Source organism: Theobroma cacao, chromosome 5, assembly GCF_053813885.1.
Source record: "Theobroma cacao isolate CCN51 chromosome 5, ASM5381388v1, whole genome shotgun sequence".
Taxonomy (NCBI): Eukaryota; Viridiplantae; Streptophyta; class Magnoliopsida; order Malvales; family Malvaceae; genus Theobroma; species Theobroma cacao.
In genome coordinates, this window is record NC_142643.1 from 33,457,190 (window position 1) to 33,480,807 (window position 23,618).

The 23,618-nt window shown below is 33.6% G+C and overlaps 1 protein-coding gene across 1 annotated transcript; it reads right to left on the bottom strand.

Moving 5' to 3' along the window:
• Nucleotides 1-18,504: 18,504 nt before the first annotated feature.
• On the bottom strand, nucleotides 18,505-21,348 carry LOC148762793 (uncharacterized). The gene is made up of 5 exons (XM_088806628.1): nucleotides 21,075-21,348; nucleotides 20,416-20,708; nucleotides 20,185-20,274; nucleotides 19,290-19,863; nucleotides 18,505-19,133 (listed from the first exon to the last, which is right to left on the bottom strand). Exons 1-5 carry the CDS (start codon nucleotides 21,346-21,348, stop codon nucleotides 18,505-18,507), a joined length of 1,860 nt encoding a protein of 619 aa, XP_088662754.1.
• Nucleotides 21,349-23,618: the final 2,270 nt, after the last annotated feature.

The following is a 23,618-nucleotide window of genomic DNA, read 5'->3' on the forward strand; positions in this document are numbered from 1 at the left end:
CCCTTCTTAGCGGCCCCTTATATAGACAGGAATGTGCTCCCTATTCCACCACTTGCATTTTCCAAGTCAATTACTTGATGGCAAATTTTGTCATGCAATGAAAATCTTCCACAAACGCCAGCCTAATTTCATCATCCCACCGCTTGTCTAACTTCAACTGGACCTTATCTTAACAAACCTCTGAAAAGTCTTGGGCCTCGTACACGCAATTTGTGCCCCATTGTGGCAGTTCCTTTCGTACGGTAATCAATCTTCTAATTTAATGTAACTGCGGCCTCCGCTTTCACATTAAAACAAAGGAAAATATTTTTAACAAAATCAATTGCTGCACTTACACGAATTACATTTTAAAATGAATTCATACCGTAATTCCTTTGACAAATGAAATTTTAGCTATACTAGTTTACACAAAAAGCCACTGATTTTTTGTTCTTTATTTAAGAAGGGACATTAATTTGCTCCCAACTCTTTAAATAAAAGATATGTGCATTAATTTATTGTTCAGCTATATACCACTTCAAAAAATTAACGCCTTTTTTGACACGGCATATTCTTGACTTTTATTACGTTGATGTGGATATGGTAATTGGGCAAAGCAGCACTTAGGAATGTCCTTATTTGCACTCTTCATTTTCAAGTCATCTGTATAGGAAATTCAAAATTGCATACATAAAATAATTTTCGGTTTATGTCTTATCCTGAATCAGTTCTGTTACTAAACCACGTTTTTATTGTTGTGTTTTGGTGTCCCCCTCTGAATGTCTCTGTCTTGGAAATTATACAGAAAACGTTCTACACAATTTGGTGCTCATCAAGAGGAATATATTTCCTCTTCTACAGTCGGGTAGTGTTCTTGAAAGTATCACTTTTCGTTGTGAAAAGAAATATATATATAATCAATGATGTTGTACAACAGATTTCGAATTTGAAAATAGCATGAGAAGAAATAAATATAATTAATTTAGGAATGTGAGTGGGAGTTGCTGGTAATGAAATTTCGAAAATTAGTTCCTTTTTTAGAATCTTCTTCCTTCCCCGTTGTGTGAAAAGAAGCTTGAGGAGCACTATATTTACGGTGTTAAATAAAGGTTCGGTACAATCGCTTAGTTTTTTCCCAAGACAGCAAAGGTCGTAGATTCGAATGACCGTAATTTTTCGTTACTACTATTCAGAATGTAAGTTCTCTAGAAGACCAGTAGGGTTAGATTATTATTATTTTTTTTTATCAAAGAAAAATGGAATTCATAACATTACATATTTTCACTGTAAAGCCTTAGTTGCTATACTTTGAACGGCGGAAATTTACCTTCTCATGCAAATATTCTTTTGTGGAATTGCTTATAAAACCTTTTCCCTAGATGAAATTCTACAGAAGGTAAGATCAGGTTGGCTTGTACATGACCACGTAACTCCTTTAACTAGCATATCATGTGTAGGTTTGATTTAATTTTTTTTATTGATTTTTCAATTATTTAGTTTGTTTACTAAAATCTAATACATGACATGATGTAAAAATACATATGTCAATATATGTTGAAAATTGTTTGATAATATTTACCCTTTATTGCTTGTATATATAATCTCATAAAAAGATAATGGTGAAAACCAAATTTATTTAGTAGTCTATGGAGCTATGAATGGACAAGAGGAGGTGTATCAAGGTGATATGCAACTTGGGTGCCAAGCCAAACCATCTCTTTTGTCCGAAGTATTCATAAAATCCAAGGACTGTTGACCCCGAAAGCATATCAAGTCCTAGTCTTTCTTCGTTACGACTTTAAGGTAATGAAGCCAAGTCCATGTTCAAAACAAAAAGAATTCACAATCCAGTCCAAGTGCATTTAATTTTGATAGTATTCCAGATGGAAAGGGAATTGTCTTTTGAGATCATGTAATGAGGAAAATTGGTTGGTATATGGACAATGACCAAAGAAAAGTCACAGTCAAGCAATAACTAATTCTATCGTTCATTAGATATGCTTCGGGCCACACCTAGGCTGCTTGACTTGGGAACAACCGCAAATCGCGCTAGATATTTATCATCTTTTGATTTAGAGGCCACAATGGATAGTATTTAAATTTATATCTATTCGGCATATTTAAGTAAGATTTCGTTTATTTTATAAACGGACTCAGAAAAGGTAAAGATAATAGTTTTAAAGTATTCATTATTTAAACCGGATTATAGATATTAAATTTTGTAGTAATAATTCTAAGTTTTATATTATTTTTTAATATATGTATTACCCATAATTAATAAATTATTTATTAAAATTTATAAATTGTCTAAATATAAAATTTACTTTGAATTTATTAAAGTTCGATTATAAAATGCATAAAAAAATAATTAAATTTATTTTTATTATTGAATTTATGATCGGGTCAGGTTTTTGAACCCAGTTCTTGCCCCACTTTTAACTATATAAATAGATTTTAGTTTTAATAGGGTATTTCCTAATTTAGCAGTTACCTTACCCGTTTCTTGTTCTTGATATGATTAGGATTAAAATTTATTATTCTAAAAGGATAGGATTATTTATTATTTGTTTTGGGTAATTAGAATAAAAACTCTTATTTTCATTTTCTTTGATATTACAGAATAGGCTTAAGTGAGTTAAGTGGTAGAAGAGTTTGGAATTTTTTTTATTTATTTTTTCTTTTTCTTTATTGGAAATAGATGAGGATTTGAATATTTTACAAATATTAGTTTTATTACACCAGGAAATTGCCCTAAGAGCATTATGGCAATCTTATCATCTTTTTATCATTTATATATATGGTGAATTGAATCTCAGTATAGATTCTCATTAATATCTAACATGTCTAGGAAGAGTGTAAATTGCAGTTGAGCCGATGAAATCAATTACACCTTCTTCTTTTTTGAATTATTACTGTATACATTGACAATGTAGTTTTAAACTCTACAAACAGGTTAGACTATATTCATTTAATAATAATTAATTTATTAATTTTCATAAATACACCTTAATATGAAACGGGTCCATTCTCTAATCTCATTTTATAAAGGTTGAAAACTCTGACGTCAGTGCATAGGATAATTTCTTTTTTTTAAAAAAAATGAGATAGTTGAGTTTTGTCCTGTAGACATAGAAGTGCCACTTTTTACCACGTGGCATATAAGTTCACTAACGTGTGTTAGGGGAACAAACCTTTATTGAAATATCTTTCAGGTAATAAGACACAAGGACAAGTTGTACACGCACAAAAAATAAAAAAATAAAAAAAATAAAAAAATAAAACAAGGGAATAACTACAGATTTTCAGGTTCAAGTTTGGCGTAGCGAACCTCTAGTTTTTATTTAAAAAACAAGGCTTAAGCTTGGTCTGGCCCTCCATTTTCTTATTGTTTATTGTTAAATTAGTAAAAGTTCTTTCCTATTAGTAGTTTAAATGTATTTTAAAAATGAAATTGAATAAATATATTATTTATTAAAAAAATCTAATTGGATTAAGTGCATGTTTAGCCTAATTTTTTTTCAACTTATATACCTCTTAAGAGTAAAAGTTATGTCAAACATAATTTTTTGAGAAGCTTTAAAAAAAAAGTAACTTTTTGTTTAAAAATAAAATTTTTAAAAAAAGAGCTTAAAAAAAACCTCTAGGGAAGAGTTTTTTCTTCTCTTTTTTTAAAAACACATTAATTTTCAAAAAATACCCCTCTCTCAATTAATCTCCCTCTCCTCTCTTTTCCTCTACAAATTATCATTCTTCAATGTAAATCACGATTTTTCTCTTCTTTACCTCTCTCTACAAAAACTAATAAAAAAACAGAAAACTCAACAACAGAATATCAAAATCTAGAATTTTTTTATTCTTACAAAGATTGAGAGAAAAAAAATCTAAAATTTAAAACTGCATTCAGATACTATTTAAAGATTTTCTCTCTTTTTCACCAAAAAATATTTTAATATTAAATACATTGTTTCCTCTTTTCTCTTCTTTTTTGAGAATTGAAGCATCATGGTCTGATTACTTGTTAGATCAATAAAAATCTAATACTATTACCACTGTACAAGTTTGAAAGTTATTCCTTTTTTTATTAATTTTTTTGATTTTAACATCTGAAATTATATATAAACTTGAAGCATTACATTATAGCTTATTAGGTAATTGAAGATTACATGAATACCCTTTATGGTAATTTTAATCGAAATTAGAGCTTATATAATTTATTTTGTTAAACAGTTTACTAAACAACTTTTACTTAATTTTAAAAGCTATTATTTTTCATAAGAGTTCAATATTAGCTATTAAGTTAAAAAAAAAAGCTAGGCCAAATAGACTCTAAGTTTGATTTGGATGTAAAATTTATGCCTAAGCCAATGCAAATCGGGTCAGGTTTGCGGACTTAGATAGATAACACGGTCTTTAGACACCTTTAGAAATAAGTGGAAGTATTTTTCCTTTTTGTCTATTTCAAATTTCATTTTAGAACCTATTACAATATTGGAGCTCTCTTAGATAAAAGGATTAACTCTTTCTTCATATCACTTATTCTAAAGCGGCCTAATTCAAAGAGTCTGAATGATTATCGACCCATTAACCTTGTTGGTAGTCTTTATAACATGGTAACTCAAGTTTTAGCTAACAAATTAAGGTAGGTTGTTGGCAGAGTTGTTAGGTAAAACCAATTTGCATTCACAAAGGAAAGATGAGCATTAAAGTGGATTTGTGGAAAAAAATGAAATTGGATAAACATTTGAGTGAAGAGATTCTTAATGATGATTGTCACAACCCAAACTCAAGGGTCCATGATCGGTCACAACCCAAACCCGAGGGTCCATGATTGACACATGAACCTAGCAGACGAAACCTACGAGACCTGAGCAAGCCTTAGAATTTCAAATCACATAACACATAGCCGAAAGATTTCATAACCAAACATTCATAAATAAATATACCTTCAAATATAAAACATTATTCTCAACATATAATTCATACATAATATACATAAGGCCATACATTGGCCATCAAAGTGGGTTCGTACTTAACAACCCTTAATACAAGCTCACAACAAACATAGCGGAGTGGACATGTCGGGCAGAAACCTACCGGATGCCAAAATTGGTCTATCACTAGACGACCCTTACCATATAGTATTGTGGCCTATTTATCTACACATGGTACAACAAATGGGTGAGTCATATAATCCTCAATAAGGGGTGCAAATAAATCAAAATCATATATGTAAACAAATAATCATTTAACGCACTAGAGTGCAACTACACAATTTTAGCACACATCTCCATGTTAGGGGAAATCATCATCCTTAAAGAGTCTCCACAAATATCATATGTATCACTAGGCTTGTCCTTTAGCCATTTCAAATTATTCTCCATGGCACACTCTAGTCATCAGAGTATCATATCATATTCAGACCAAATTATCTAAGCCTATCCGAGGCTATCTCATGTCGTACACAAATCGAATCACAATCATGGAATGGTCCTCCCTTGGACATCAACAAATCATGCATGACGACTAACTAGCAAAGGCAAATCACGCTCAGGACAAAGCCGTTGGCAGAGAAACAAATCAGGTGCATGTTGAAGCAACGGACAAAGAATTAGAGTTATCGTTTAGAGTACTCTCCAAACGAATGGCATCACTTAGAGCATTCTCAAACGAGTGGCATCAAAGCACTGTAGGTGAGATTAATACCACTGTCCTTGATTACCACCATCCTTACAAGGACATAACAAAGTCACAAGGGGAAAGAGACTCCACTCAACCTCAAATGAAATCAATGTCTGAAATTCATCCATCGGACGGAACATAAATCCACAAATAAGGCCATCATGCCTTTGACATTCCATATGTCCACATAAATCATAATTCATATCGAATGAGCTTTAATCATCTATAAGCTCGATGTGGTTCTGAGTTCCTCTAAAATCTCTAAGGCATCAAAGGCTCATAATCCACCAAAGTTTAATTGTCTAGGGTGATCTACTTCCAGACACTCTTCATATCCTATGGATTTCCTAGTTTAGGCTCACACAATCAAATAGGCTACCAAGTGGATTGTCAAAAGTTCACACATCACAACACATATAATCATATATATACATATACACATTCATATAAAAATTAGTTCTCTAGCCTAGACATGTTTATCGAGGCCTACATACAAAATCTAGTACTAATGCAACGCATCTTTCATGTGTCATGCATCACATGCATTTTAAATTAACCCACTCATAGTGACAAATCGGAGGTGCTCCCACTGTCAAGCTCAACTTCAACCTCCAATCATCCTCTAGCTCGCCAATGAGTCAAATAACTCAATTTCCTACTTAGAACACATCAGACATCAAAATATTAATTAAATTCTTGGCTTTTAAAAATACCCAACTTTTTTAAAAATAATAAAATTCTTAGCAATCCAACATTCAAGCTCAAATCCTTCAATAATGAGCTAAACCCATACCTCAGAAGTTGGATTGCATGAATCTAAGCTCCCAAATTTCAGCAAATCGAGGGAGATTCACCAAAGCTAAAAAAATTCGATTTCTTGGTTATTAACCAATTAAATTGAAAATGAATCTATAAAAAGGTGTAATCTTACCTATGGAGGAGTTTTGCTAGCTGCAAATCGCCTCAAATAAGCTCAAAAATCCATTTAAGGGTTAGGGTTATTGGAATAGTAAAGAGAGAAAGAGTTAGAATTTGCTTTAAAATGGTCAGATAGCTTGAGACCTTTTTTATTTTTTATTTCTACTCAATGATGTATCGATACATTTGGGAATGTATGGATACATTTGCACAAATTTCGTATAAATCTATCAATACATTGAGGCAAAATGCTCATTGCCCAAAAATATATTGATACATGGGGAAATGTATCGATACTTCTTCCCATGGGTGCTCTCTACTTCAAATCTATCAATACATTTGGACAATGTATTGATAGATGTTCATCCTACCATAAATGTATCGATACATTAGGGAATGTATCGATACAATTTCTTTCATACACCTTATGTTGTTCATCTTGCCAAGAATGTATTGATACATTTTCCCTTGTAGGCAATTTTTAGCTTTCTAAACTTCCAAAAATCTAAAATTAACACCCTAAAATCATCTCCCATTAAAATCACACTTCAAATAATTCATATAATTCATATCTATACACATATATTCCCAATTATCACATCAAATTCAAATCAAAGCCTCAAGCTATGGGAATTATCTCATATTTCCATAAAAATTTGCCTAAGTGTCAACATGCATATAACCATACACTTGGCATACGTAACATATCATCTAAGTCCTCAAAGAACAATATATTTCATAACTCATCCTTAGTTAACTTAGTTTACGCCGAAAATTGGGGGTGTTACTATCGTCAGATTAATACAAGCAAATGCATGTGGCTGTACAAGTAATATTTCCCATAGAGATTTATACCTATTTTCACTAAGTATTAAATTTAGAACAATGTAATCTAATCCGAGTACTTTATTTTGAAAGGCTAATTAAACAAAAGACGAACTCAAAATTAAGTAAATAAAATAAAATAAAATTTTACTAATACGGATATTAAATTAAAGCCTAAGATTATGGTATCTTTTAATATTTCATCTGAACTTAATTGTTCTCCTTAACTTAGATTAATGGAACACATGGCTAACCTAGAATCTACATTACGTACATGTCTTTGTCAAGATCGTGCACACATACCTTTTCAAAATTAATCTCATATGTCTATGCAAATTAATTAGAAAAAGTTTATTATGTTTGTGTTCTAATTTGGCTACCTAAAGTATTTAGGTATATGTCTATCCTAAACATGAAATTATCACCTAACTCCGAAGTGAATCAAATGAAGGCTATTCAAAACAATGGTTTATTCTAAACTCTCTCTGTCGAGTTCCATTTAGAGACCCAATACATTTCAACTGGTGATCAAGCAATGAAAAGCAATAAGTGCAGGATTAAATAAACCATGCGATTTCCATTAATACCAAGCAAGGAAAAATCAAATATTCAAGCTACATAATAAAATAACCATAATACTAGAAAATAAATTTAGTTCATCTTTGTTTTTACAGCAAGCATAACTAATTCAAGAGAAAATGTCATTTATGCAACAAAATAACAAGAAAGGAATGAAGGGTAAAGAAATATCAAAGCCTCTTTCTATTCTTGATCCTCGATTCCTTCGATTTCTTCTACTTTTTCTCATTGAAGAGCCCATTTCTTTTCTCTCAAAAACTATCGTTCATTGCCTCTTTGAACCACCTTTCTCAGCTGCTGAAAATCACCTAGTTATAGCCTCTAGAAAACCCTAAAAACTCATTTCCCAATTGGCTGCAAATTATTAATCCACGTTAGAGTGTCGCGACCTTGCTCTAAGGGCGTCGCGGCACACGTGACTTAAAAAATTTTTTGCTAGTTTTCCATTCGACACCACGATGCTCCTCCTTGGGGGCTACGACGCTGGACTCTCGGGTTTTTGAATGGATGACATGATGTTTCTCTTGGGCGCTACAGCGTTGGGCTCTACACGGCTGTGGCGCTACTTGCTTTTGTGCTAGCTTGGTGCAATCTACTATAATGTCTCATCTTGCAATACGAGTTTCTCCTACTTCAAGGTTGATCTGGGTGAAATGGTCAAGATAAAAGTTGTAGGCCTGTCTTTTATCTTTCTTATGATCCAAGAATCACTTCAATTGGATCTCTATAGCTTAAGTTATTCGAATTACCACAACATATTTAGTGACAATCTACATTTAGTCTTCATTGCATAGTGCTGACATTCGACCTCATGCTTAAATATGAAAATAATCAATAAATTAAAAATAAAACGTAACTGAATTATAAACTAGCATTTAATCAGAGAAATAGTCAAATCCTACAAGATCAATGTTTGTGTTTTTCATATAATTTTTTAATTTAATTATAAACATTCATAAATTTAAGAGTTATATACCTTGCTCTAAATATCATAATCAATAGCTAATTAAATCAAAATCTTTTCTTTTTTTACCTTCAAGATTTGTCAAATCTTCAACCACCCAAGTGTTTGGCCTCTAACAATAATCTACACAGTGATCGAATAAGACTTTCTCAAAAGGCAGAATTTTTTACTTGCGCTAGCAAGTTTTGTTTCTAAAACAAAAAAGACCAAAAGTTCTTGTCGAATCTTATTTTGTAAGACAAAGAAAACAATTTTCTTTTCTTATTTTATGAAATGGCTGAGAAGTGGTTGGAGGCATAGAGTTTTAGTTTGCTAATATAATATATTTATATAGCCAAACTAAGTTGTAACCCTAAATACAACAGTTGGATTTTAATTTAATTAAGTCTTTGTGAACTTAATTAATTTTTCACTTTATTTTAGTCTTTTTCAATTAAGTCCAACTTAATTAATTATCTTATTTAATCCTAATCATGTCACTTAATGTGTGTGACCCATTAGGCTTCTAACATATTGGCAATAAATATAAATCCTAATCAAATATCAATTTGATAATTGATTTATATTTATAGATCATGAGTGGCATCTAGCAATACATCATGACCACCAAATGTAAAAGAGTCAATTAAAGAATTTGACAAAGCCTTTCAGTGATAAGCCTCTCAGTGCAATACGATCCTTTCATCAAATATCCAAGATATGTCCTAAAGCATGGCTCAGTGTCTACTTATAACATTCCATGTTAGTTCTCATAATTCATTACTAACCTTATGAATTTAGGAAACTAACTTTCCTCAAATTCATCATGCTTTGGCTAAAGACTTTATACAAGTTAATCAAGAATTAAGAACAAGTGAGATATATCCCCTCATAACACTTAAGGTGATAAATCCTCTCTTGACCACTCATTCACCTTCGTATGCTTCATAGAATATGCAAAAACACCATGTTTAGGCATCTGGTCACCTCCAAACCTGTAAGGGTGAAATCAAAGTATGTCATTTCCCATATAAGATGACCTAGTGTCTCAAGTCTGAGGACTAGTTGTACAACTATCACATAAGAATATATTCCATAGACATTTGAGTGAAATACCAAATGAAGTTCTCATAGCGAGTCATGTTCAGTGAACTTATTCTTTAACAAGCACCCACATGTTATCCTCAAGTATCTTCGTATACTTTAATCTATGAGATCGATTGCTGACTTCCTAAATAAAGAAGCTTAACATGTACCAGTCTTTGAGTATTATCAATGCCTTATCTTGACAATACAATGACCAGGAACAATTTTAAGAGCATGGCTTGATGCATAGTGATCTCATAATTGTAACAGCTTTACAATTCTCTTGCAAAGCTTTTATGTTCCATGGGCTTCATCCAATTACTACTTAATAACTCCTTATTATTGCACTAACATGAAAGAAAACCTCTATCACATATAGTTATGCAATTAAATATGCATTAAATGACAATATATATTCCTTGACTAATCTAATTGGCACAAGAGCATATACCAACACATAGTTCATCATCATTTGACTTTATGCAATTGAAAACCTACAAACACAAAAACTAAAGCAACATTAGCCTAAAATAGGACTTCCAACATGAAAATAAAATATAATTACATAATTTATACTAAGTTCATATGCTTTACACTAATCAACCAAAAACATAAAAGTTGCTTAAAAACTACTTAAAACACTAGAACTTGGCTACATTGACACTCCAAAATGTAGCTAAATAACTCTATATAATAGAGTTATCACACCCCTAAACTTAATATTTTTCTAGTCCTCAAGCAAAAACTAAAATGAAACAATGTGGTTGAAAACATCAACTATGAGAATGCACCAAATCATTGATCATCTTTAACTTCCTCATAAATTACCTTGTCTCCAAACTCAAAATGAAACATAGATATTATCTAAGTTCATGTTTCATCCAAGTGCATGCTCATTTTTTGAATAGGTTTCCATGTGTGTGTGTGTGTGTGTGTGTGTGTGTGTGTGTGTAGTTTCTTACAATGAACATCATGCACTTAGGAAAAGATTATGTTAATGCAAATCTCAACAAGCTTGGAATTTCATATGTTTGTTTTTCACCTCCCTTTCCACTAATGTAGGCCATCACTTGGCTAAGGATCCTTAGGACTTTATTCAGCTTATAATGTTCGGTTAGGATTAAGGTATGATATGGGATATATTAAGGCTCAAATCACCCTAAGCATATAATTACTCTAGGATCTAAATAACCTTATCTTCCTTCACCAAGTACACTTTTTTCTTTCTTCTTCACTTTTCATTCATCAAACATAAATTTTTTTTATTCACAATTCAACATCCCCCCAAACTTGTTTTCTTTGATGTTAGTAGATTGAATACTTCACATCATGGTTGAAAATTTTTCTTAACTCATCCTTTCTACATTTTCAACATTTTATCTATATATAAATCTTAAAACACTGTACATACTTAAGAATAAGGGTAATGGAATTGGAAATTTATTTACAAGCTAGGATAATTTATTTCTAGTTGACAAAGAAAAGGATAAATTCAAGCTTAAAGAGGTGTATTAAGGTTAGAATTTGACTATGATAGCTCGAAAAGGTCCAATTGATCCAAAGTTGGCTTAAGTCATTTCCTAACTAAGGATAACCTAAAATTTCGCCTTAAGGAAGGATCAAACAAATTCTAAGATTCTAAACGTAGTTTAAAAATTCACACTCACAAATCATTTTCTAAATGTACATCATGAAACAATATAAGACATAGTGCTCAAATATGGAAATCACTTTCTAAAATGATGCTATGCACAAGAATTCCACAAAATACTATAACAATATCCATGCTTGTTAAGTGTAAAAAGAATAACAAGGCAATTAGTTTTCATTATTGGATAGATAAATCAATTGTTATTGGTGCACAACTCTAACTTAATATTTCAACATGTTTTTAATACTAAAATGCAAAGGAACTAGTTTTAAACAAAAATACGATAAATAAAAGAAAACATAAAAATTCCTCCCAAACTTAAAGTAAACATTGTCCCCAGTGTTCCTAAAAGTAAAGAAAGAGAGTACTCCTCTAAACTAGTAGACGCAGTCAATCCTCATCCTCCTTCGCAACAGCATCATCATCAGTATCCAAGGTAGGATCAACGAGCAATGTGGGGAAAGTAGCCATGTCCATGCTAACATGCTCGAGATATGCCCTCATCATCTCTTTAATGGGCAATGTGGGCAGTGTGGGGAACAATGCTCAAGTCGTTCCATTTGTTGTAACATGGAGAGATTTTGAGAATGCTGCAGTGGCTGAGGTGTCACAGATGAACTTCCTCCAATGGTGGGTTTCTCCTGCATGTAGAATCTATTGATAATCCCACCATCCAATGGAATTTTTGGATGCAACAACTTTTCATTAGTTGACCAAACAACTCTAGCTTGATGGCACAAGGCAATGATCAAATATGGATACCACAATCCGACAACGTGGCGACCAGACTGGCATGATAATGTTGTTGGAGATTAATTGCCCAATGTCAATAGATTTTTCGGTGATAATTGCGTACAAGATAACCGCTCAATCCTTGGTCACATTGCTTAGGTGTTTTATAGGAAGCGTTTACGCAGTTAAGAAATGATGCCACACCTTGTAAACACTGTCCATGGCATTAACTTTAAATGAAATTGGAACACCCTTGTGTACTTTCCATTCAGTACCTAAAATATTAATGGAACCTAAAACTTCATCCAAATCAATGTCACCATTCACCAATTGGCTGTACTCATCATTCCGAATGTCAAGTGTATTGTAAAACTGATTAATAGTGTCAGCGTCAAAAAATACCTGACATCCACGAACGTAGGCTCGCCCGTCTTCATGTTTAATTGAATTAGCATAAAATTCCTGAACCACTAGCATTATCGCAACCTCTGGCTAGGCATAAAAGTTCTCCCACTGTCGTGCTTTGATAATATTGTAGATGTCAACATGAAGTGCTCTCCAAACATCGATGCCACATTCTAGAACTAGAATTTTGTGCAATAAGGACTGGGTGTGACGCTTCTCAGCTTCAGCTAAAATAAATTTACTACAATCAAAATTCTACCCACTTCCACTAGCACATGTCCTCTTCTTTGGTGCCATGATGATAATCTAACTACCCAAGCAATAAGTAACACACTTTCAACCACAACTAATTAGTATACATTACAATTAAACAATCCACATAAAAAGAAATAATTTATACTAACTATTCAATTCCACAATTAGAATAGCACTAATTGCCACATACATCTACTTTAAATTCTAAGTGCAAAAAATTAGATTTATTCAATATACCCACTATTTAAAAATTTTAATTTATGCACAAAACTCAAAAATTGATGACATGCATATACTACATTATCAAAGTTAGCATAAGCCCATCAATTCTAAGCAAAACCCATCTTCAAAACACAATTCTAACCATAAAAATAAGTAGAGAAAGAAAAAAGAGAACTTACCACAATTTCCTGCTTTCAGATGTTTGTAAGAAAGTAAAAATGCTCTAAAATCTTCAAAACTCAAAGTTTGATTCAAAATAATTGGTGTTTAGAAGAGATTTTGTAATGTGTAAGTGAAAAGGGAGTGAAATTTTTCAAGTGAGGTAGAGAGAGAGAAAGAGAGAGAGAGAGAAATGCTACATAAGGTTGCAAATTGGGGAAAAAAAAAGGGTATGTATAGGGCCATAGGCCTAACACAGTGCCACGATACTAGACTTAGAGCACCGCAGCGCTCTACGGCCCATGCCTTGTGAAAGTTTTTGGTTGTAAGGCACCTTGGGTAGTGTCACAGTACCCCAGCCTCGGTTTCCACTATGGAACTCAAGGGATGCTCCAATGTCGAAGCCTTCATGGCATTGGCAACCTCTCTTTTTTTTTAAAAGACGAACTATTAGTATTATTTACTTGCAAAAAAAAAATAAAAATAAGTTGTTAGTAATATGAAAAAAAAAGTTAAAAATGAATTACTAACAAAAACAATTAATAAATAACCAAAAATTTCTTAAGTAAACAAAACTTGGGTTGCCCCTAAGCAGCGCTTCTTTATAGTCACTAGCTTGATTAATTCACCTTTTCCTTCACTTTTTCACCTACAAAGTAAGGTTTAAAGTTTTGTCGATTCACCATGCCTTCTCTAGTATCCTCACTAAAAAACTCCATTATGTCACACGGATAGGCATTACTCATTATGAAAGGACCCAACCACTTTGATTTCTATTTCGATGGACAAAAATTGAGGAATGACTTATGAAATGAAGGTAGCAGAATATACTCCCCATGCCACTGCTTGGTTGGAAGATGTGGATGTGGTAGCTCTGACTCCAAAATTGGCACTTACTTCACTCAAGGTAGTGGAGTGGGCTTTCTTTCATCCACATCAACTGCTTCCACTCTATAGTAAGTATTTGTAGAGGAAGGGTATTTGGTTGAATTGAGTAGATTATACACTCCTTCCTCCTTTTGCTCAACTTCATCAACTTAAGCTTGCACTTTAGCTTTTTTAACCACTATTTCCAACTAAGAAAAGGGTAATGGTAGTGGTTTTTCCTTTGCCTTCTTTTTTTGAGTTTGTTTGTCAGGCTTCTCAACCACTATTACTTTCTCAATAGGCTTCACTTGAGTTTCAGCTTGGTTACTACTACTTGCTACCTCATTTCCACTCGAAAAGGTGACTACCAGACAAGATTCCTTACCTTTTCTCCTATGATTAGCTTTAGTTTCACCAGGCAAGGTTCCTTGAGGCATGTTATTGATAGAATTCGCAAGTTGACCCACTTGAGTCTCAAGGTTTCTCAATAAAACTGCTTAATTCTAAATGAGAGAATCAGTCCTTGCCATGAACTAAATGAACATCTCTTCCACAGATGGCTTTATCTCAGTCATGGGAGCTCTCTACGGAGGTGGAAATCCAATAAGCATATTAGGCTTTGGAGCTTATGAAAATCTCTGATTGTTGCTCCAAGAAAAGTTCAGATGATTACACCATCTAGAATTACAAGTGTTGGCATACAAGTTGTTTTGTTGCCAATTGAGATTCCCCATAAATTGAACTAATTCCCAACAATGGTTACTTGAATGTCCTTCTCCACAAAACTCACATGTCACAAATGGTCTCTAAACGGCTTGAACTCCCAGAGCTTCAAACCTTTTGGACAAAGCAACCACCTGATTAGTCAAAGTAGTCAAAGCATTCATTGTGTGGAGGTATCTAAAAAAAACACAAAAGAAAAAGAAAAAACTTAGTCTAAGATTTTTTTTAATTTAATATTAGTAAAGATAATTAGGAAAACAAATCTTTGGCAACGGCGCCAAAAACTTGGTCGGATTAATACACACAAGTGCACGCGGTCGTACAAGTAATATAAAGGTAAGTCGAGTATTGTTTCCCATAGAGAATTGTACCTATTTTCACTAAGTATTAAATTTAGAACTAAATAACCTTACCCAAGCCCTCTATTTTGAAAGTTGATTAAATAAAGACAATCTCAAAATTAAGTAAATAAAATAAAATAAAATTTTACTAATATGAATATTGAATTAAAACCTAGGATTGTGGTATCTTTCAATATTTCATTTGAACTTAATTGTTCTCCTTAACTTAGATTAATGGAATACATGGTTAACCTAGAATCCACATTATGTACACATCCTTGTCGAGATCGTGCACACATATCTTTTCAAAATTAATCCCATATGTCTATGCAAATTAATTAGAAAAAGTTCATTATGTTCGTATTATAATTTGGTTGCCTAAGGTATTTAGGTATATCTCTATCATAAATACGAAACTATCACCTAACTCCGAAGTGAATCAAACAAAGGCTATTCAAAGCAATGATCTATTCTAAACTCCCTCTATCGAGTTCCATTTAGAGACCCAATACATTTCAACTGGTGATCAAGCAATTAAAAGCAATTAGTGCTAGATTGAATAAACCATGCGATTTCCATTAATACCAAGTAAGGAAATATCAAATATTCAAACTACATAACGAAATAACCACAATCCTAGAAAACAAATTTAGTTCATCATTGTTTTTATAGTATACATAATTAATTTAAGAGAAAAGATCATTTCTATAGCAAAATAACAAGAAGGAAATGAAAGGCAACGAAATATCAAAGCCTTTTTCAATTCTTGATCCTTGACTCCTTCGATTTCTGCTTGTTTCTCTTGTTGAAAAGCACTTTTCTTTTCTCTCAAAAACTGGCATTCATTGCCTTTCTAAACCTCCTCTCTCAGCTGCTGAAAATCATTTATTTATGGCTTCTAAAAAACCCTGAAAACTCATTTCCAAATAGGCTGCAAATTATTAATCCACGTCAGAACGTCGCGACCATGCTCCAAGGGCACCTCAAGGTGCTTGATTGATAAAATTTTTTGCTGGTTTTCCATCCAATGCTGCAGCGCTCCTCCTTGGGCACTACGGCCCTGGACTCTTGAGTTTTTGAATGGATGCCATGATGTTTCTCCTGGGTGCTGGGCTCTACATGGCCACGACACTGCTTGCTCTTGTGCTGCCTTGTTGCAGTCTGCTGCAGTGCCTCATCTTACAACACGATTTTCTCCTACCTCAATGCTGAGTTGGATGAAATGGTACACAAGAAAGTTGTAGGTATGCCTCTTAGCTTTCGTATGGTCAAAGAATCACATTAATTGAATCTCTGTAGATCAAGTTATGTCTGAATTACCACAACATGTTCAGTAACAATCTACACTTAGTCTTCATTGCATAGTTCATCACCATATGACTTTGTGCAATTGAAAACCTACAAACACAAGAACTAAAACAGCATTAGCCTAAAATAAGACTTCCAACATGAAAATAAGCTAGAATTACATAATTTAAACTAAGTTCATATGCTTTACACTAATCAACCAAAAATATAAAAGTTGCCTAAAAACTACTTAAAACACTAGGACTTAGTTACATTAACACTCCAAAATGTGGATAAATTATCCTATATAATAGAGTTATCAGTTACAATGATAATTATGATGATGATGATTTCAATATTATGGATTGGTAAAAATTAAATTGTCATAGGTTTCTCATCCTTTCCCATTTGGCCCGTTTTGTATTGCTAGTTCCTAAATCCACAGTTACTTCAAAATTCACTTTTAGTATTAGTGGACGTGTACTTAATGTATATAAAAGTACTTTTAACTCTTAAGTTCGTACAAGCTACTATTTGTGTTCAAAATTGGTTACAAGGATCATCAAATTTAGATCCTAGTGACATTGAGGAAGAAATGGACAAGCTTGACAAAATCAATTTGGATAATATTTTAATAAATAGCATTTAATCTTTCTTTTTGTTTAGTTCTGATTTCTTAATTCACTTTACTATTTGTTTAGCTTTACTTTTGTTATTTTTGTTTATGCATTTGTAAATTTTTCAAGAATTGCATTAAAGCCAGCATTGATTAGGAGAAAGGTGTATTTCTCATTTGAGCTTAGTAATGAAGATGTTCGGGTTTTTTTCCTTCGGAAGTTGTTTTCTTGTTGAAACTTTTTAATATTTCTAGTTTTTGGAAGTTGGAATAATTCTAATATTTCTTTGCTTACCTTTGTTGGAACATTTTAATGTTTTTAACCATATTTGTTAGAACATTTTAATGTCACTAAACTTATGGTGTTGTTAAAATCTCATAGTTTAGTTTTATTTACCAAATTAGCATAGAAAAATAAAACTAAGAAAATTGAGCTTGAGTTTATTAAGGTCCATAACCCAAAAAATTTTGGTTAATTTAATTATTAATCAATCTAATTTGGTTAATCGGTTATAACTTCATGCTGGTCAATTTGATTAATTTTCGCAACACATGTGGTTAATTCATCTATAAGAATTTCTTAATCAAATTAACCAACTTAACCATTTGCACACCCCTTGTTACTGATCATGGTTTTCCTATGCCTTCATGCGTTTATGGTTTTTCATCTTAGCTTTGTTCTAGGCATAGTTGAGTAATATGTTGGGAAATTGCGGAATTGTCTTTAAAGAATTGCCCAAGATCTAACCCAATCAATAGAATAAAGAAAGAAAGAAATCAAGCACACCCACAAGAACACAAGAATTTACGTGGTTCGGTCTTTTGATGACCTACGTCCACGGGACAACAACAGAGAAAAATTCACTAAGAGAAAAATCAGGAGATTACAAGAACAGTCTCAAACTCATAACCCTTATCCCACGTACACCTAAATCACTCTCTCTAAATCTAGGTGATTATTATTCTTTAACCCATAGGGTCTTTTTATAGTATCAAATACAATAACCTTATCCTAATATAAATAGGAATCTTATCCTAATAGAATTAGGAATTGTTATTCTAATCTAACTAGATTTAAAGACTATTTTATAAGGTATACTAATTTAATTAGAATTAAACAATCCTAATTAAATCACAATTCAAGACTATCTTAACAAATCTTCACCTTAGGCTTGAATTCACCAAGCTCCACCTTACGAACCAATCTCTGTCGACACTGCCACTGCCCCAATGGGCCTCAAGCACTACGAACACCGATCAAGTCCAAGCAATGCTTGAACTTTATCCCAGAAACTGACTTAGTTAGCATATCTGCCGGATTTTCATCTGTAGCTATTTTCTTTACTACAATCTCACCTTTAGAAATAATCTCTCGAATGAAGTTACACTTGACTTGGATGTGTTTGGTTCTCTCATGAAACATCTGATTTTTAGTCAAATGTATAGCACTTTGACTATCACAAAATACAACTGTTTGTGTTTGTTCAAAACCAAGATCACTAACCAAGCCTTTAAGCCACAAAGCCTCCTTCACTGCCTCGGTCACAGCCATATATTCAGCTTCAGTTGTAGACAAAGCAACGGTTGATTGAAGAACTGCTTTCCAACTGATCGCAGACCCTGAGAGAGTGAACACATACCCCATTCGAGATCTTTTACTATCTAGATCACCAGCAAAATCTGATTTGGAGAAGCCAACCACATTACGACTAATGTTTGCACCTCCTTCACACACTAAGCCAACTTCAATAGTAACTTTAGGTGTTTTCACAAGCTCCCATGTTTGATCCCAGTGTAGAGACTCAATCTTCTTAGAAGACTCGACATATGTAATTTTCTCATGATAAAAGTAAGGCTCATCAATCTCTACTTCCACAAATAAAAAATAAGAATCAAAATCACCATCAATACAAGTAATGCTTCGTTGAGATACCAATTCTTGTACCTCTTGCAATTCTTTCTGGATTTCACTATCATCTCGCACTGTCACAAGAGCATTGATTTCAAGCTCCACCTGCTTGCCAACTTCTTGGTCTGATGTGTTTGCAATTCTAGACTTTATCCCACAAAGTAATGCAGACTTGTCAAAGGTAAAATCCCGACTCACCATAAACTTGGGGAACTTACAATCAGTACACCACAACCGATAACCCTTCACCCCATATGCATAGCCTAGGAATATACACTCTGTCGCCCTCAACTCAAGTTTACCATCACTCACATGAGCATGAACAGGACAACCAAACACTCTCAATATAGAGTAATCAGCGGGCTTACCAGACCAACCTTCCTTGGGAGTCTTAAATTCAATTGCAGTTGATGGAGACTGATTTACCAAGTAGCAAGCCATGTTGATAATTTCTGTCCAAAATACTTTGGTTAGGCCAACATTTGAGAACACGTATTTTGCTCTCTCCAAAAGTGTTTTCTTCATCCATTCTACAATATCGTTTTGATATGGTGTTTTGTCGACAGTGCGATGTCTAACGATTTTCTCATTCTTGTAGAATAGACCAAACTCACCTTTGCAAAATTTCAAACCTTTGTTTGTTCGAAAGCTCTCGATCCTTTTCTTAGTCTGCTTCTCGATCAATACCTTCCAATGCAAAAAGGTGGTTAACACTTCACTCATAGCCTTTAGAAGATACGTCCACACCTTTCTTGAAAAATCATCAATAAAGATCCACATGTATAATGATCCACCTTTTGATGCCACCGGAGAAGGATCCCACAAATCTAAATAGATGTAGTTTACTGTACTCCTGGTTTGATGAGTTTTAGTGCTAAATTTCACTCTATGTTGCTTACAAAAATCTAGCTTTTCACTCTTTTAACCACACAGCAAACTACGCTTACTTAGTTTTCTAATCCCTCTCTCGCTCATATGACCAAATCTCATATTCCATAAACGTGTTACATCATCTTCAGGATCATTAGATGAGACCACAGAAACAGTTTCAATGACCGTGTTTCCCACTAGACAATAAAGGTCACCGGATAACTTGCCCTTCATGATAGTTAAGACTCCTTTAGATACATTCAAGACACCATCTTGGCCACTATATTTGTAGCCCTTCTTATCTAACAAACTCAATGATATTAAATTCTTTTTCATGACAGGGACATGTTTTACCTCAAGTGTTCTTACCATACCATCAAACATCCTAATTCGAATTGTGCCAATTCCAACAACTAAGAGAGAGAAATCATCTCCTAATTGTACAGTGCCCATATTAACAGATTGATAAGTTGTAAACCAATCACGCCTAGGACATATATGAAAGCAAGAAGCCGAATTTAAGATCCATGTATCCATTAGGTTACAATTAGTAATTGCAAGAACATTATCAGTTTCCTCAAAAGTATCAAAGTCATCTCCAACCACGTTTGCAGTATTTTCAGACTTATTGAACTTTTCATCATCCTTGAATTTGGTACAGTCTTGACGAAAATGCCCTTTCTGACCACAATTCCAGCAAGTTTTCCCTTTTGCTCTAGATTTACCTTTTTTGTCTAAGCCTTTCTCTTTACCTCTACCTCTATTTACAACCAAACCTTCTGCTTGATTTTCATTCCGAATACCACCAACTTTCTTCTTTAATTCCTTGGAATTTAAATATGCCCTTACATCCTCGAAAGTGAGAGTGTCTCGGCCGTATAGCATAGTATCCACGAAGTTTTCATACGATGGAGGCAAATAACATAAAAGAATTAAGGCTAAGTCTTCATCCTCAATTTTAACATCGATATTCTTTAAATCAAGAATAACTCTATTAAATTCATCAATGTGGGTATTAACGGACGTACCTTCACTCATCTTGAGAGTATACAATCGTTGCTTCATATAAAGCCGATTCGTCAGGGACTTGGTTATATAAATACTTTCGAGTTTAAACCACATTGCAGCAGCAGATTCTTCATCCGTGACTTCTCTTAGCACCTCATCAGACAAAGTAAGGAGAATAGCACTATGTGCTTTTTCCATAAGGTCATCTTTCTCACTATCAGATAAATTCGAGGGAAGATGTTCTTTTCCCTTCAGTGCCTTCAACAGTCCTTGTTGCACTAGCAATGCGCACATCTTAACACGCCACAGGCTGAAATCGTTTCTTCCATTAAACTTTTCAATCTCATACTTGGTCGACGAAGTTGCCATAGCGAGATTCAGATTGACCCAAGACCTTGAAGCTCTGATACCAGTTTGTTGGGAAATTGCGGAATTGTCTCTAAAGAATTGCCCAAGATCTAACCCAATCAATAGAATAAAGAAAGAAAGAAATCAAGCACACCCACAAGAACACAAGAATTTACGTGGTTCGGTCTTTTGATGACCTACGTCCACGAGCACAACAACAGAGAAAAATTCACTAAGAGAAAAATCAGGAGATTACAAGAACAATCTCAAACTCATAACCCTTATCCCACGTACACCTAAATCACTCTCTCTAAATCTAGGTGATTATTATTCTTTAACCCATAGGGTCCTTTTATAGTATCAAATACAATAACCTTATCCTAATATAATTAGGAATCTTATCCTAATAGAATTAGGAATTGTTATTCTAATCTAACTAGATTTAAAGACTATTTTATAAGGTATACTAATTTAATTAGAATTAAACAATCCTAATTAAATCACAATTCAAGACTATCTTAACAGAATACCTCAAGTGTTTTACTAAAGATCAAAAATAAGATTCAAAGCAATTGAAGTTTTTTTTTTTTTTCCTTTTCTTGATTGGCAACCCATCCATGGAGGGCGGGGGTCGAAGCAATTGAAGGATAAGTCTAGGAAACTTATAAAAGAGTAAGACTGGAGAGCTTCAGTTTATGTAACACAAAATGTAATAAAAACTAAAGAAATTTCTATATAAAACTCATTGAAACACCTACTCTATAGAAGTACATTGATTTCCTAGACTGACAAAAAAAAGCGGATTTTTGAGGACATAGTCAACAAAGGAAAGTAATTAACAATGTTAGGATCTAATTGTCTGCATTTAAATTGACAAACATGTATCCAACTCAAAAAACGAAATTCTCTAGTTTGACCAGAAGTTCCTAATGTATACGAATGGATTCAAGTTGATTATTGAATAATCTGCATACACCTTTCTAGCCTGCTTCATGACTCATTCTAGGGTTGTAGTAGATATGCTTCAAAATGTAACAAGTAAAAAAGGACATGCTATACATATATTGGTACGGTTATCAGGCTCAAAATCAAGCGTTTGAAACAGCAGTACAAGATTTAATTTATGCACATCTGCGTGATACATACTGAAATATTTACTGAAAATGGTTTCCATTGCTTGAACAGTCACTATAGGTTGATCACTTGTTTAATCATATGGATGAAAAAAGAATATAGTGTAGGGCTATTGGCATTTGAAATTACAGGTGGTCTTGCTCGAAGTGGGGGGCTTCTTGGTTTTGTATTTAGGAGAAATCCAACTTCCGTACTCTTTGGGGGTGCTCTTCTGGCACTTTGCACCTTCTGCTTGAAAATCTGGAGGCAAGGAAAATCGAGTGTACCTGGACAAGCGGGTATTTTAACTTTTCTGCGTCTTGACGCATCCTTGGAAATGAATTCATGGAAACATCACCCTTTTGCGCTTTACATTCTGTTATGTTGTTTATGGGAAAGTTTCCGTTGGTTACCTCTTTTTTTTTTTTTTTTTTTTGAAAATTAAGCATTTCACTCATCAACAAGGGAAGAGCAATTCCCAGTAATAAAAACAGTTCAGTTCCAGATTTTAAGTTGCTATCATATCAACTTAAACTCCAGGCATTAGAAAAGGATCACACAGCAGAGGTATCCCCTCCATTCCCAATACAAAATAACCCTTTCCAACAGAAAACACAAGATGCATGACGGATCCTAAACATCAAATCAGCCTACATATCAAAGATCCTGACGCTACCAACCCAAATCAGATTAATCATCATCAGCAGAGCACCACTCAACTCGTTTCAGCATCAACCAAGAAGCTTAAGCTTCAACACACAAATCAGCCAAATCAAATATCCAATTCCCCGTAGGTCTCACACCAGACCATAAACAACCATACCTGTAGTGGAGGACCAGCACCTTGCAAAACTTACCAGGTCACCAGGTTACCTATTTGTATATCATTTTGCAAAAGAAAACTTTTAGTGCATAACTGACAAGCCATTCGGTGCAAATTAGCACCTTGATAATTAAGGATCCAGCAGTTGCCCTTTCTGATTTAGATTTTTAGCTAGAGAGCCACACAATCTACCGAGACCCGTTGTGTCTGTTTGTTATCGAATACTCTAGAGATAGAATCCATCTAAATGCACACTGGCAGAACATGTTTTTGAAGTCCA